We start from the raw sequence: 13,353 nt of genomic DNA on the forward strand, positions 1-13,353 counted from the left end.
AAACAACGGTATAATACCTAGCTACAGTAGCGCACACTGATGCGTGCAATGAGATTACGCGACACTACGGCCGTAGCGCATACATTAGGACGGAAGGTTTATAGCAGCTTAAAGCGCGCCGCAGTCAACAATCTTGACCTCTTTGCTGGTGGCGCCGCTGCCGGAGCCGTGCTTCTCCATCTTCTTGACGACGTCCATGCCGCTGGTGACCTCGCCGAACACGACGTGCTTGCCGTCGAGCCACGGGCACTCAACGGTGGTGATGAAGAACTGGCTGCCGTTGGTGTTGGGGCCGCTGTTGGCCATGGACAGCAGGCCGGCCTTGTTGTGCCTGACGGAGAAGTCCTCGTCGTTGAAGCGCCTGCCGTAGATGCTCATGCCGCCGGTGCCGTTGTGGTTGGTGATGTCGCCACCCTGGCACATGAACTGGGGAATGATGCGGTGGAAGATCGAGTCCTTGAAGTGGCACTTCACACCCTGCACGGTCTTGTCACCGACGCACAGGGAGCGGAAGTTCTCAGCGGTCCTGGGGACGATGTCGTCGAAGAGGGTGAACTCGATGCGGCCGGACGGCGCGCCACCAATGGCGATGTCGAAGAACACACGGGAGCGAGACATTGTGCTTGAAGATTCGGCGTGTAAAGGTTGTGTGTAGCCTTTAGCGAGGAAGGTAGCGGGCTCAAAGCGCCTAACTACGCGGAAGGCAGCAGCAGCGGTTGCGAGAGCAAGGAGTGCAGGTAGGCAGAATGTCCAGCGGTTGTTAAAACCTAATGGCATCTGCTGTTTGCATGAAGTGTGGAAGGTACAGGCTTCTTTGACAAAAGATTGCCGGTGATGTGGCTAAGTGAGGCACGGGCACGACGGCGGCGTCCGGCGTTAATGGGGTACGCGGCGGAACTACAGAAGAATGCGAAGCAAAAGAGGTCCGGGCGTTTCCCCTGGTAGCCTCGTGTAAATCTCAGCGCGCGTTACGGCCGTCCGCCACAACCGTGGCGTGTGCGGATGCGCCCTGTGCCATGTGTCGGAATCCGCGTCATTCATTAGGTTATTGCGGTACCCTTGTTGGTTGTGTCACAGTTGGCAGAAGCCATCGTGTTGTCAATGGTATTGTCCAATAATTATCAGCTGTTGTATCACCGGTGTGACACACAATCACCCATAAACACGCGTGTGTGCGCACCAAACTTGGTGTCTGTCGCGTTCCTTCGCGACCAAATAATCGGATAAAATACACCTGATATACAGACCTATATAACAGCTGGTTTGCTGGTATCATGTCTATTCGTTACCGTGGCTACCGATGGTAGCTGAGTGTACGAGTACGATCGCAGGCAGCTCTGCCGTAGACTCTGACGTCATCGCCTCCAGGCTAGCGGAGCGGTTGGATTCGCTGTCCCTAGATGGGCCTCTGGCCGATGCGCTGCAGAACGGAGACTTCGACGCGACCTCAGGCGCCGCACGCTGCGAGCTGGAAATTGAGGTCCGTCTAGGGTCCATCAAGAACACGTATGATGGGCAACGGTTCACGCTGCCGCTTGAGACCGATGCCTTGCTCAGCGAACGGGCATCGGTCAGGTTCCAGTCGAGCGTGTCAAGCGGACAGTTTCAGGCTGCGTCCGGGTTCCTGAAGCAAGTCGCCGAGATCAGCGATGACCGTCTGGACTGGCAGACGCAGATGGGAGTGCTGACATTCGACCGCTTCTTCAAGTTGCCGGAGTACGAGGAGAGCGTGAGAATCAGTGTACCTCAGAACCAGACAACGGCACGTGCCAAGACTTTCGAAGCCATACGCAAGGTGAAACTGCTCACGTGGAACGTCTCCACTGGCAGTGCTTCGAGGGAGTCGCAGATGGGCGACGATTCGGGCGAAACTGGCGATCAAGATCATCTGGATTACAGGGTTGCGGTCAACCTCGAGTACCGCGTGCCTGTGCGTGAGCTCCCCAGCACCAGCTCCGCTACTACACGCCGGAAGAAGTCGCGAAATACGTTCATACACAGCGAAGGGCACGTCAGGTTTGACCTGACGCAAGTGCAAACGGTCAGCAACGACTCTGGTGCTGGAGACGATGGTCCATGCCAGTACGAGGTTGAGGCTGAGCTCCTTGGCTCAGTCGTTCTAGATGTACTTAAGCGTGAGGCTACACCTCAATCAGAACGCCTACAGCTGCTCAAGTATCACTGCTCAACGCTCGTGAATGCCATCAAGCACCTCCGAGACGTCATTATGAGGGGTGACACGTATTCCGATCCCGGGACTGCAATGGTGGGAGGCATCATGTCTACAAAGCTAGGATTGTGTGATCTGCGTGTCGTGCAGCAGGGTAACGCAGAAGTGTCCAAGTATCGCAAGGAAGTATCACCGCAGTTGCCCCTTATTGGCGATTATCTGTTCCGTGCAGTAACGCCCGCCCTTGAAAGGGGACTTGTCAAAAGACAGAAAGCGTCGCCTTATCGCGAGCATCTAGCAGAAATTCCAGGGCCGTTTGTCATACTGGATGGCGGTCCAGAGGAAGGCAAAAGAGTAGTTCTTTCTAGGCGCACCTAGTTTAGGTAAATGAAAGTACTAAAATCATAATCATGAATGATAATTATAAATCGTGTGTTGTGATATCATTCTCAGATTATTTCATGACAGCTGGCTACATTTTCAATCGGTATATTTTGACGTTTGGCATCCGCCACTTCATTTTCATTGAACTTTTAACTGCGATGTGACGACAACCCGTCTTCTACAAGCCAGCGTACGCCCTTGGACGTACGGCGGGGTAGCGGTCAACGTTCATTTCCTCGGGAATTCTGTCACCGACTAGATTACTCAGGGATCTTCCGGGGTGCCTAGGAGAACTGGGAAATACAGCGCGTATTTTAGTCGTAATCGCGTGGTACTTCTCGGGAAGCATGAACCTAAAAATAAGGATTGCTAACACAGTGATAACCAAGGGAATGGCTATGGTGCAGCACCGTCTAAAGTTATCTTGTCCGCATAGTTTGTCGCAGTAGGTGCAAAACTTGACGCAATACCCGTCGGGCTGCAGTTCGCCACGGATCCAATTGCAGTTGTTGCCATTACATTCCTTGCCTGGGTGGGGGTTTCCGTCGCACGTGATTACATTTTTAGTTTCGCGTTTCAATACAGCGCCGTAATAGTCGCCTTTGGCGTCGTAGTTGTCGTATTTGACGTGTCCTTTGCACTCTTTGAGGCCTTCGGCTCCGCATCTGCCGAGTACGTAGCCGTCGCATGGACCTCCATTACAATTCCTCGGATCACACCAGTTACAGCAGCTGCAAATTACGCCATTACATTTCGTTCCGCAGCTACAATAATGACATATACAAGTGCCGTCCGCTGAATTTTTGCATTTGGTCTCGCATCGCTTGCATTTGCCGCCATTTTTTCCTTTACACGGGCCTTTACTGTCTTTTTCATAACAATCATTCTCACAACCACAGCGAGGAGTACAGCATTTACATGGTTTTCCATCCCCGCATTTCTTTTCGCAGCCCTTACATCCGGGGGGGCAGCCAAACCTGCACTTCGTACAATTGGGATCATCGCATGGCTGGTCTCCGTAGTTATGACATACAGTCGGCTGGCATTCACATTTGTTGTTCTTCACTTCTGCCATTTTCTTTTTTCCTTCATACAAATGGCCATGTACAAGTAAGAACAAAGTGAGGGAATCAGACGGCTGCCTGAAACGCTCCCTGTTACTAAACTATAGGCCACAAAAGCAACCAACAATGCGCAACAACGAACAACTAACCCAAAGGATTGTAGGAGATGGAGGGGTTTACACTTTATTTACCGCATATCCGATACATGGCGCTGTCTTCTCTCTTAGCGTTTGTCGTCGAACACAGCTGAGAAAATGCGTTAAAGAATCCTGTGCCGAAGATGCATGACACACCCGGTGAACATGGAATCGTCACACACCGCCACGAATCCAACACACATGAATTATTGACGTAACACAATAGTTCATGTCATCTTGTGTTACGATGATAATCCGAAATTGCAGCTTCGGTTGCTCGAAATCCCATTTTGGGCGCGGGGTGTAAAAGGTGTCATCTGCATGACATAAATAACGACGAATGTATTGCATACAATGCTGATATTGCAGCGCCATGAGATTAGTGACTAAGATTGCTTACATAATGTTGCTGCATTGCGCAATGTGCATTCGATTTCCTGGGCAACGATATAATTTACTCCGCAGCACTCTACGTTCGCCAGCGGAGGCGAAGTTTTGTTTCCCAACCACTACACCTTCATGATCAGTTGCATTGTAGTCAGCGATTATGCTGTAGTATAGCTTTCAAAGCAGTTTACTTTCATTATTTGATTTATAAACATAATCGTTCCGCCTTATCAACTCCTTCCTTCTATTGCAATCACCAGAGGCAATGGCCGATAAAGATGTAAGCTCCTAGAAAACATTGAATAAGCATTCAGTGCCCGGGATGGGAAGTTATTGAAACAATGAAAAATCAAAACTGTGTCCTGGATTCCCCTCTTAGCGGTCACGCGACTGCTGTTGGTATATTGTTACCACGCCTTTGCTAACGTATCGTCATTTCCCATTCTAGAGCACCCAGGGATTGATACACTTCACAGTATGTAGCCGTTCCATCTGTCAATACCACGTTTTAAATGACGTTTAGCATGCAGTAGCGGCGGTAGGGCTTGAATTGTTGTTCTCCCCAGCATGTCGCATCGACGATGCACATTCCGCTGTTGTAACGAAAGTTCCTTCAGCTCACTCTGTAACCACTGGTGATTTAAACCTGGTCACATTGAAGTGGAAATCTGAGAGTTGGTTCTTGCGAGTGGGAGTGCTCATCCGATTGGTGCGAAGCCGTACATTGGGATGACAACACACTTCGACGTATTCAGAGATAGGGAGGATGCTACCTGAACATTGTAAATAGTTTAATATGTTCGATAAACGATACTATCAAAATACAGTTTAACGTGAATCACAAAAAAAACACTAATCACCATCGACTTGGCATTTAACGTATTATGTCGGGCAACTGCAACGTGTGCTGGCATCATAATGATGATTGATTGCTGTGGTAGAATGATGGAATGTATTAATAGTGGGGTAGCTAACACGATGTGCAGTCACCTGTGGATATATGCGGCGCACGGACGGTAAGGACTGCGGCCTTACAAATCGTTGACATTAGCTTAGCTCCGCAGGGCACTGCTATGAACTGTTATGTTAATTACGTTAATGATGGAGTAGCAAGCATATGAAAGCGCTAAAAATATGATATGTTTTGAGTTAATCAACGCAACAAAGGCGCCAGATTAAGTCAGATAAGGTTACTATAATTTTTAAACATGGATGTTACAATCGTAGACACAGCGAAAGACGTTACATATGACCCATGATGTCATCTATTATTTAATTCAATTAGTGTGTGTATTACGGATAAATTAATCGGCGATGGCCCTGCAGCGGATATTCTGGAATACAGATGAGGGGAGTTGGATAAGCTGCTATCTGCCAGACTGATACGGTATAGTGAGGCGATGAACTAAGGGTTATATTAAGTTACTTTCCTCATTTTGGGAATATCGGAGGATTCTTGAAGTGTTCGCTATGTCATGTTGACGGGTTGGTAGACCATGTGCTGCTAATGAAGTTCATAAAAATTCTCACGACATTCTGAAACTAAATGCCTATGTTGTCTATATTGGTGTGAAATGTAGGTAGAATTGCTGATACATTGTACATACGCCGCTCGCCAGAAGCAATTTTGTGACAACCTCTGATGACGCAATGATGGGTTTGTTGTTATTCACATGCCGCAATCGTTGCCAAATGTACGTGTCATATCAATCTATATATCTATGTAGTTGTAATCAGTAAAAGTAATTCAAGGTAGGTCTCTCCGATGACACTCACACTTCAGGTACGTTGTTCGTTACTGCGCAAGAATGGGTGATGAACAGACGATATATTAAGGCGATTAGCACTACCATACTTGTTGCATCCATTTCGTCCTATCTTAAAGCGTTTATGAATGCCGCTATAAGCATGAATATACGGCCTTTCTACAATGCCAAGGATTTCATTGGTGTCCCAGCAATGTACGACCACGAACCCGCATTATATTGAGCTAGACTATTCTTAATTGTAATATCGCATCAGCTTTGTAAAGTTGATGTAGTATCGTTCCTCATTTCATTATTCTGCTTCGGTCTTTTGTAATACCACATCTATGTATATGGTTGTCTGACGTGCTGTGTTTGGCTGCACATGGCCGATACCACTTATAACGGCCATGTCTGTCGTGTGCGTCGCGCCATATTGCAGTAGGCTGCCACCCATACTCCATTTTTGCTGTCAATGGTATACGATGTCATTCATCCCATGTGGTAATGGCAACCATTGGTATATTCTTATTCGCCTTACCTTATAGATAATATGTGTCTCATTAATACTGATAAATGCGGTTGTGGGTGTGTTTTATCGCCGATTCGTAACGATTAAATATGGTCGGCTTCGTTCAGTGGCCAGCATCGCCTTAAGGTATCACATAATTACTATGGCTCTCCATTCTACAACGTGATCTTGTGTTTATATGGCTGTTTGTAAATAGTGCACGGCGTAACAAGTGTAATTGTCGGATTTATTGCAGTTATTCTTTCTTTATTCTTATGTTTCATTTTTAGTTGCTCTGATGCTTAAGGTGTGACACAGCCATTATTATAGAATTTTACATATTAATAACACGGCAATGAGTTTAACAACAAATACTCAGTGTGACGTGACACGTAGCTTTGAGATTCGACAAATTCTGCGATGTTGATGGGTGACCCATGAGGTACTTGGCCGTGTCGGACAATCGGGAGAGGCACACGTCTACAGCCTTAACTCATCGTCATGTACTCACGGTAGACTCTATAAGATGTTATGTAATGTTGCAGTAAGTCACATTGATAAATGCGAAGTGCGACTGTATAGGTGCCACCCAACTCAGTAACAGCCCAAAGATTGATGGGATAGTTAACAACAAAACTTTGAACTCCTCGTATTAAGATGTTAATCAGTAACACGATGATAATCGTGTTGGAAAAGGGGTGAGTTCTGGATGTCGGTGAAGGGCGTTCAGGAAATATCAGCTGAATCGGTCGACTGATCACATCATGGCTGGGATATTCGACCTTACATCACCTTAGGTAGTTTTGTTTATAAATAGTGATACTATGAATGAATTCACGTACATTTGGTTACGTGCCAATTAATAGAGTTAGGTGGTCCATTGAAGTGCGAAGTGTCGTTGGTTAGGTGACCCAATGCTCTCAAATTGTGACAGATGAGTAGTTGCTAACGCATTTCAGGATGTCGGATAGTGGCGATCGAAACTTGGCGCTGTTTCAACGGTAACTTATTTGATGCATTACTCCATGGTTATGTTTGCAACATCCAAACCATAGTGCAGAGATAAATATGGGGTAGCTTTGTCAGTCTATATATGACCTGCTGGGCGTGCTATGTATGTGGTGTAAAACACGCCGTTGTCGTCTTTGGCGGTGTGGGTGATAGCGGATGCTTGGGTGCTTCCCTTGCTCTTACGGGAGACGGCTTGGCGGCATGACGGTGCAGCGTTTGGAAACGCATACTATCTCCCAATCGAAAACTTAATGGTCCGTCTCGTTCACCTACATTGCTCCAACTTGCCATGATAGTCAGGTCCCGTCCTTGATTGGTTATTGGGTTTGCGACTTTCCCCCTCCTCAGGTAGGTGGGATGTCTGTAATCTATGTTTTCTTGAATCTAGTTTTGGGGTGAGGAGTTATGTGCCTCGCTTTAGTGCCATAAGGTACTGCGTTGTCACTCGCGTCAGCGCCTAATTTTGCAACTTTTCCCAATAAGCAAACATGGCCTCTTGGCCATGCTGTCTTATAGGCAGCGGCGCAGGCCCTGACTGCCTGGCAATGTGACTGTCCGAGGCTAGCGGCATGGCGCCGAAGGCCTTGACAGACTGTCCCGAGAACCTTCGAGAGGCGATCGACTGGCTCGTCCAGGTGTCGGTACACGGTGTCTAGTAACGAGAGTGGGCAGGACCGCGAGTTGAACAACATGTTTACTGGCGGTGGGATTTATGAGTTGCTATTCACCCCAATTGAGGACGTATTTGTCGATGTGATGGTCGAAGGTGAGCCGCTAAAAATGGGATTAACTTGGTCCACGTCATATCGCTGCTTTACAACACCCTGTGTCAATACTTCCAGGTCTCCCACATCCGTGTTCCCCCTGAGCCACGATACCCGTGAACGATCAGGGACATGCTGTCGTGGCTCTCCGGGTTGCAGTATACACGTGTTGCTGACAAGCTGCCTGAGCACTGCAAGGGGTTGCTCAACCGTTGTTGCCACGACGGCGACATCCCCAACAAGGAGGACCCTGTCATGGCCAAGTGCATTGAGAGCCTGCCACTCACTATCGCCAGAACATGTTCACGCTCCACCACCCTGCTCACCGCCATCCATGGCAACGGCCACGGCTTCGACCTCGCCGCCTACCCATATTCGGTGGATTTCTCCAACAACCGTGCCAGGCTCCACTACCCAGCTGACCCTGACGCACTGCTTGATATGCTACGTGATGTAGTATGTCGCTTGTGTAGAGTGCTCCACTTCCTGTACTCCCAGTGCTGCCGCAGCACCGCCCGGGTCAAGGGGTGGCGGGAGTGCGCGTACGGCCGGCAGGTGCAATCACACCACTGGCAGTGTAAACAATTCACTACTTACTCTAGTACCAGTACAACTGCTGCGACTACCACTACCAGTTCCTCCACCTCCACCCACGGCTGCCCGCCCACTTCGCCGCTCCAGTCGTTCCTCTCCGACCGCTGTCAAGGCCTTCTGCCGCATACCCTCACTGCATCTGACATGACCATTGAATGTACCAACTGTGCCGCCAACCAACCCGGTCAGCAGTGCCTCACTCCGCTCGGCTTCTGGGACCTTGGCTTCGCTGCCTCCATAAGTGGCACTGGCTGGGATCTCGCCAAGCGCCTCGGAGATATGTGCCGTGACGCCGACTCATGCCTGTTAGTGCTCTGTCGGACTCTGTCCTATCTATGCCCCGCCGCGCCCTCATCACTGGCCGACGTGTTTGCATTGTATGCTCAGGTGCTACGGCAGTGGGACCATCATGACCGTGTTAGGCACCGTGGCGGCACTTACAGCGCCGCCGCCGATTTCATATCGCATCTCAACACCGACGGCATCGACAGCCTCTTCCCACTGTGGACACAGCTCCACGGCAGCTATGAAACTCACAGACTTACCACCGCCATTGCATCGCTCGCCGGGCATGACCACAAAAGTCACGATGCGCTGTCAAGCCTCTTCAACGACACCACTTGCAAGTCACCCCGTGGCTGCGCTCCCTACCTCCAACCCCTAGGACTCCACGCCTGTCACAGCTACCCGCCGAAGCACGCCGGGCTATACGTCACGTGGACAATCTACCTGGCATGGCAGTTCTGGGAGTTGCTGGCATCGCTGCTACACGCGCTGGGCAACATCGACTGCACGGCTTCTGGCTGCGCCACATGCCCCTGTAAACCTGGCACCCACGGCGGGAAGGACGCCTGCCACTGCCAATCACTTGTCAAGTGCGGCGGACCACTGCCCACTTTCTACCGCTACGGATTCACGTATCGCAACGCAAATCTCCTGGTCACCGACAACTATGCCATGCGCTGCGGAGACCTCAACACACAACTCAGACAAGTGCTGCACTCAGACCACTTCACCGAATTGTTCCGGCGAATAGACCAACTCATATGGCACATCCGGATGCCTTTCTTCTATAGCCTGGTAGCACTATGGTCTCTCGTGGCGCTGTACATACTCCACACATTCCTGTACCGCATGGACATCATACGCATCACGTCACATCTACTGACCACCAAGGCCTCCCATCTCATCGACGTCAAGGCAATACTCACTAAAGGCGGGAAGATGCTATCACTGTATGACGCCAGTTAATTCGACGAGAACCCTTCCGAGTTACTTGGCACGACGTAATAATTATCGCAGTCACATTGTCACTTGCTAGCCTTATCGTGTATAATTGTTCCATGGTTGTTTGTAATATTGGCGTCATTTTCGGCTATGCTTGGCAGGTGTCGCATTGCAAATTTATTAAAACCACGCACACTGCAACCTGGTTGGGTGCTTTGCTAGTAACATGGATACATCCACAGTCATCTATCCAGTCTCCTCACAGGGGTTACTCACGGACTCCGTCGAATAGGACGGACTTTTATAATCCAGGATTGTTATGAAAGGTAGAGATCATATGCAATTTCAACATCAGGGACAGTAACGTTCCACTGCCGTACAACCGTACCTTTCACTTGTCATTTATACATGCAGATGAATAGCAGTGAGGTTCGTCACAACAGACATGTCTAGGTGTGACAATTGAACAAATGCATATCTTACAAACATCTTGACAGTTCGCATCACACATCAGTTTTTACTATGAAACACGGTAGTGGCAATTTAAAATCGTTGAAACTTTGACAATAAAAATTCATAGGTGTTCGTAGAACGGGGAAAATGGAGAATGCGACGTTGATAACTCGTCAAATGTTGCCTAGCCTTATCTGTATTGTCGCCTTTGCGAAAATATCAACTGCTCATATCGATACAAAGCACCCGGCCAATTTATTCAACGAGAACGCACCGCTCTACGTAAATGGCCCACAGGTGAACTTCGAGGAATTAGAACAACTAACAATGCCCCACTCCGAGCAGACAAACGTGGAGGCGCCTGACTTGGTGGCAAAGATAACGCTGTTGATCGATACGCAGCTCCACATCCCGTGAGGCCGTACCTGGAAAGGATACTTCTTTATCTTTTGAACAAACTCGTAGAAGAAAACAGAATGCCGTCTCGAACATTCGAATATGTTCAGATATGTCGAGATTAAATGGGCCTGCTGAAAGCCGTTCTTGACGGTTGCACGTCACCGCCAATATTCAAATGCGATGAGTTACAGTATTAGCATACAGTGCTACAGTTTTACGATTCAACCGTGCCTATAGATAAGCGTACGATGGAAATGCTGATGCTCATTTTCTAGCATCTGTACGTGCAATCCTCCAGTAAATTGCGAATGCTGATGACGGAAAGCACAACAAATAATCACGAGGGGAAAGCAGCATCGCTACACCCAATAATGTCCGAAACAGTGATAACGTCAGAGGCAGCAATGGGTGAGATGTGAGCGAATCTAGCATATGAGGTGTAGATGTGCCATATTCAAGCGCGGCCAGCAACACAGCTGCTCCACCGTATGTTCAAGGGTTGTTGGGAGCATGGACACCTGATTCAATGGGGTCTTCGCAATGAGGTTGCGGATCGAGTGATATTGCAGAATTGTCTGACTACCACAACCAACTGCCTACCCATTTGAGTGACAACAAGTCAAGCATCGAACCATGGGACGACACGTTGCCCTATCACGCGCTCCAATTGATAAACGTGAGGAAGATGAGGCACATAGAGAAAAATATTTTGCATCATTTCTGAAGAAGGTTAGGGAATCCCCGGAGGATGGTGAGGAGATTAATAAACCCAACAAAGCTAAGTCCAGTTGGCAACGGTTCGTACAGTCTCTTCTTGGGCTAAACTGCATTTCACTAAAGGAAGTAGTCGATTAACGGTTTATTGCAACGGTTACGCACTAACATTTTGCCTACCGTGCACATAATTTACTTGTTCACGACCGATACTATCGCACTAAGTGTATACAGATGCGTCAGTGCGCGGTTACCGTTTGGGCAAACCACAATAAAACTGCGTGAATTCTAGTGTCGGTCGCTCGCACTAAGTCACACCCTATTCCACCACTGCGAACGGCCTGCGCGCGGCGATGAGCCGCTGAATAGTTCGACGCCTAAAATACAGTAGTACGTGTAACTTGGATGTGGTCTCTACGTGAGGCGGAAAGACTTTTAAAGTTTATAGAAATACGTGATGGTAGACTATAACCACCAAAGGCAACAAAATATGCCTTTTAAAAAACGGATTGGGTGCCGCAATATATAGTATGTTACGCCGATAAGCATGGCGACGATGACAGAGAAAAAATACACGCAATAGGCCTTGCATGCCCCAGGATTTTTACTAAATGCACATTTCTGCAGCGTTAGGATCGACACGATCTGCTCCCATGTGGTAGTAGCTGCACACCGTTGAGCAACTTTATCGAAAAGGAAGAGCACAATGACGTAACCCGGGGGTAATGGGAATCTAGAACAACAAACTAAGGACAAACTGCAGTGGATAACGTACCTTGACTATCAACCATTGCTGTAAAATTTGAGTCACGTAAGATCTATTCTGTTACATTCAGCGCATCGTCCCCTGGTAACTTGCCACGAACAATTCCAATTCCTGAAGCTGACACAACACTAACATACATGATAACGGCATATATAATCGAATAAGATTCCTCACATGACTATCGCATTGTACCAACGCCACAGAAACAAGAAAACGTCCATTGCTCACTTCACGCCACCATACCGATATCTCTAATATTGCCCGACACACGTAGCATGTAACCGCATGTAGCAACGCAACATCTCAAACTGGGTACTGTCGTTTTGAAGTCCTTCAATTTTTACTGACCGGGCGTGCCTGAGATGCTTTAGTTGATCATGACGTAGATTACCAACTGGAGCACACTGTTATTTGCATATCGTGCTGTTATCATCATCATCATAACTTTTGGTGTTCAACATCATAAAGCGAACAGTTGAATCTTTCATAATGTAGATGCACTTTCTTTGGCACATTCCTGATTCAGTGGGTGAGGCACGGCTGTGTAATGAAACTGCTCACGTAGTTAGACCGTCTTTCAATATTAAGCGCCATTTGGCGTTTACCAGCCATATTTACAATTAGAAGTTCTAACTTGCGTTTATTGTTTGCGAACCCCGCTGGCACTCTTGCCGCCACGTGGACGGCGGCGTGTGGCTACATCGGCGTCAATGCTGGATCAAATGACCGGATCAATAGGCAAAATGCTGATAATTCTATCCTCCAAAAATGGCAGTGAAGTCTAAAATACAACCAGGATTGGTGAGTCGTGCATGTATTTCACGTTTTATGTCCTTCTGTCTGGTTACATTAGGCTAGTGTCTGATCATAGCTTATCCCTCGGCGTATACCGGCATTTCGCTTTTATTAGAGAATGAATTGTCAGTGACTATGCCGTATGCAACCAAATTGGACAAAAAAAGCCGTGCTCACCCAAGTTATTGGCAGACCAAGAAATGTACCAAGGCCTATATATAAACGCTTCCCA

At 48.1% G+C, this 13,353-nt stretch overlaps 7 protein-coding genes across 7 annotated transcripts; 5 read left to right on the forward strand and 2 right to left on the reverse strand.

Moving 5' to 3' along the window:
- Positions 1-108: 108 nt before the first annotated feature.
- On the reverse strand, positions 109-777 carry BBBOND_0209890 (cyclophilin, putative; the record flags this gene model as incomplete). Its single annotated transcript, XM_012912568.1, has 1 exon — positions 109-777. One exon carries the CDS (start codon positions 775-777, stop codon positions 109-111), a length of 669 nt encoding a protein of 222 aa, XP_012768022.1.
- A 523-nt stretch (positions 778-1,300) lies between these two features.
- BBBOND_0209900 (hypothetical protein, conserved) lies at positions 1,301-2,548 on the forward strand (the record flags this gene model as incomplete). Its single annotated transcript, XM_012912569.1, has 1 exon — positions 1,301-2,548. One exon carries the CDS (start codon positions 1,301-1,303, stop codon positions 2,546-2,548), a length of 1,248 nt encoding a protein of 415 aa, XP_012768023.1.
- A 184-nt stretch (positions 2,549-2,732) lies between these two features.
- BBBOND_0209910 (hypothetical protein) lies at positions 2,733-3,629 on the reverse strand (the record flags this gene model as incomplete). Its single annotated transcript, XM_012912570.1, has 1 exon — positions 2,733-3,629. One exon carries the CDS (start codon positions 3,627-3,629, stop codon positions 2,733-2,735), a length of 897 nt encoding a protein of 298 aa, XP_012768024.1.
- Positions 3,630-5,795: 2,166 nt separating this feature from the next.
- BBBOND_0209920 (hypothetical protein) lies at positions 5,796-6,131 on the forward strand (the record flags this gene model as incomplete). The annotated part of the gene is made up of 2 exons (XM_012912571.1): positions 5,796-5,799; positions 5,899-6,131. The coding sequence occupies 2 exons, from the start codon at positions 5,796-5,798 to the stop codon at positions 6,129-6,131; spliced, it is 237 nt and encodes a 78-aa protein (XP_012768025.1).
- A 2,174-nt stretch (positions 6,132-8,305) lies between these two features.
- On the forward strand, positions 8,306-10,018 carry BBBOND_0209930 (hypothetical protein; the record flags this gene model as incomplete). The annotated part of the gene is made up of 1 exon (XM_012912572.1): positions 8,306-10,018. One exon carries the CDS (start codon positions 8,306-8,308, stop codon positions 10,016-10,018), a length of 1,713 nt encoding a protein of 570 aa, XP_012768026.1.
- Positions 10,019-10,594: 576 nt separating this feature from the next.
- Positions 10,595-10,864, forward strand: BBBOND_0209940 (hypothetical protein; the record flags this gene model as incomplete). Its single annotated transcript, XM_012912573.1, has 1 exon — positions 10,595-10,864. One exon carries the CDS (start codon positions 10,595-10,597, stop codon positions 10,862-10,864), a length of 270 nt encoding a protein of 89 aa, XP_012768027.1.
- A 615-nt stretch (positions 10,865-11,479) lies between these two features.
- Positions 11,480-11,835, forward strand: BBBOND_0209950 (hypothetical protein; the record flags this gene model as incomplete). Its single annotated transcript, XM_012912574.1, has 2 exons — positions 11,480-11,633; positions 11,795-11,835. 2 exons carry the CDS (start codon positions 11,480-11,482, stop codon positions 11,833-11,835), a joined length of 195 nt encoding a protein of 64 aa, XP_012768028.1.
- Positions 11,836-13,353: the final 1,518 nt, after the last annotated feature.

Source organism: Babesia bigemina, assembly GCF_000981445.1.
Source record: "Babesia bigemina genome assembly Bbig001, chromosome : II".
NCBI classification, from domain to species: domain Eukaryota; phylum Apicomplexa; class Aconoidasida; order Piroplasmida; family Babesiidae; genus Babesia; species Babesia bigemina.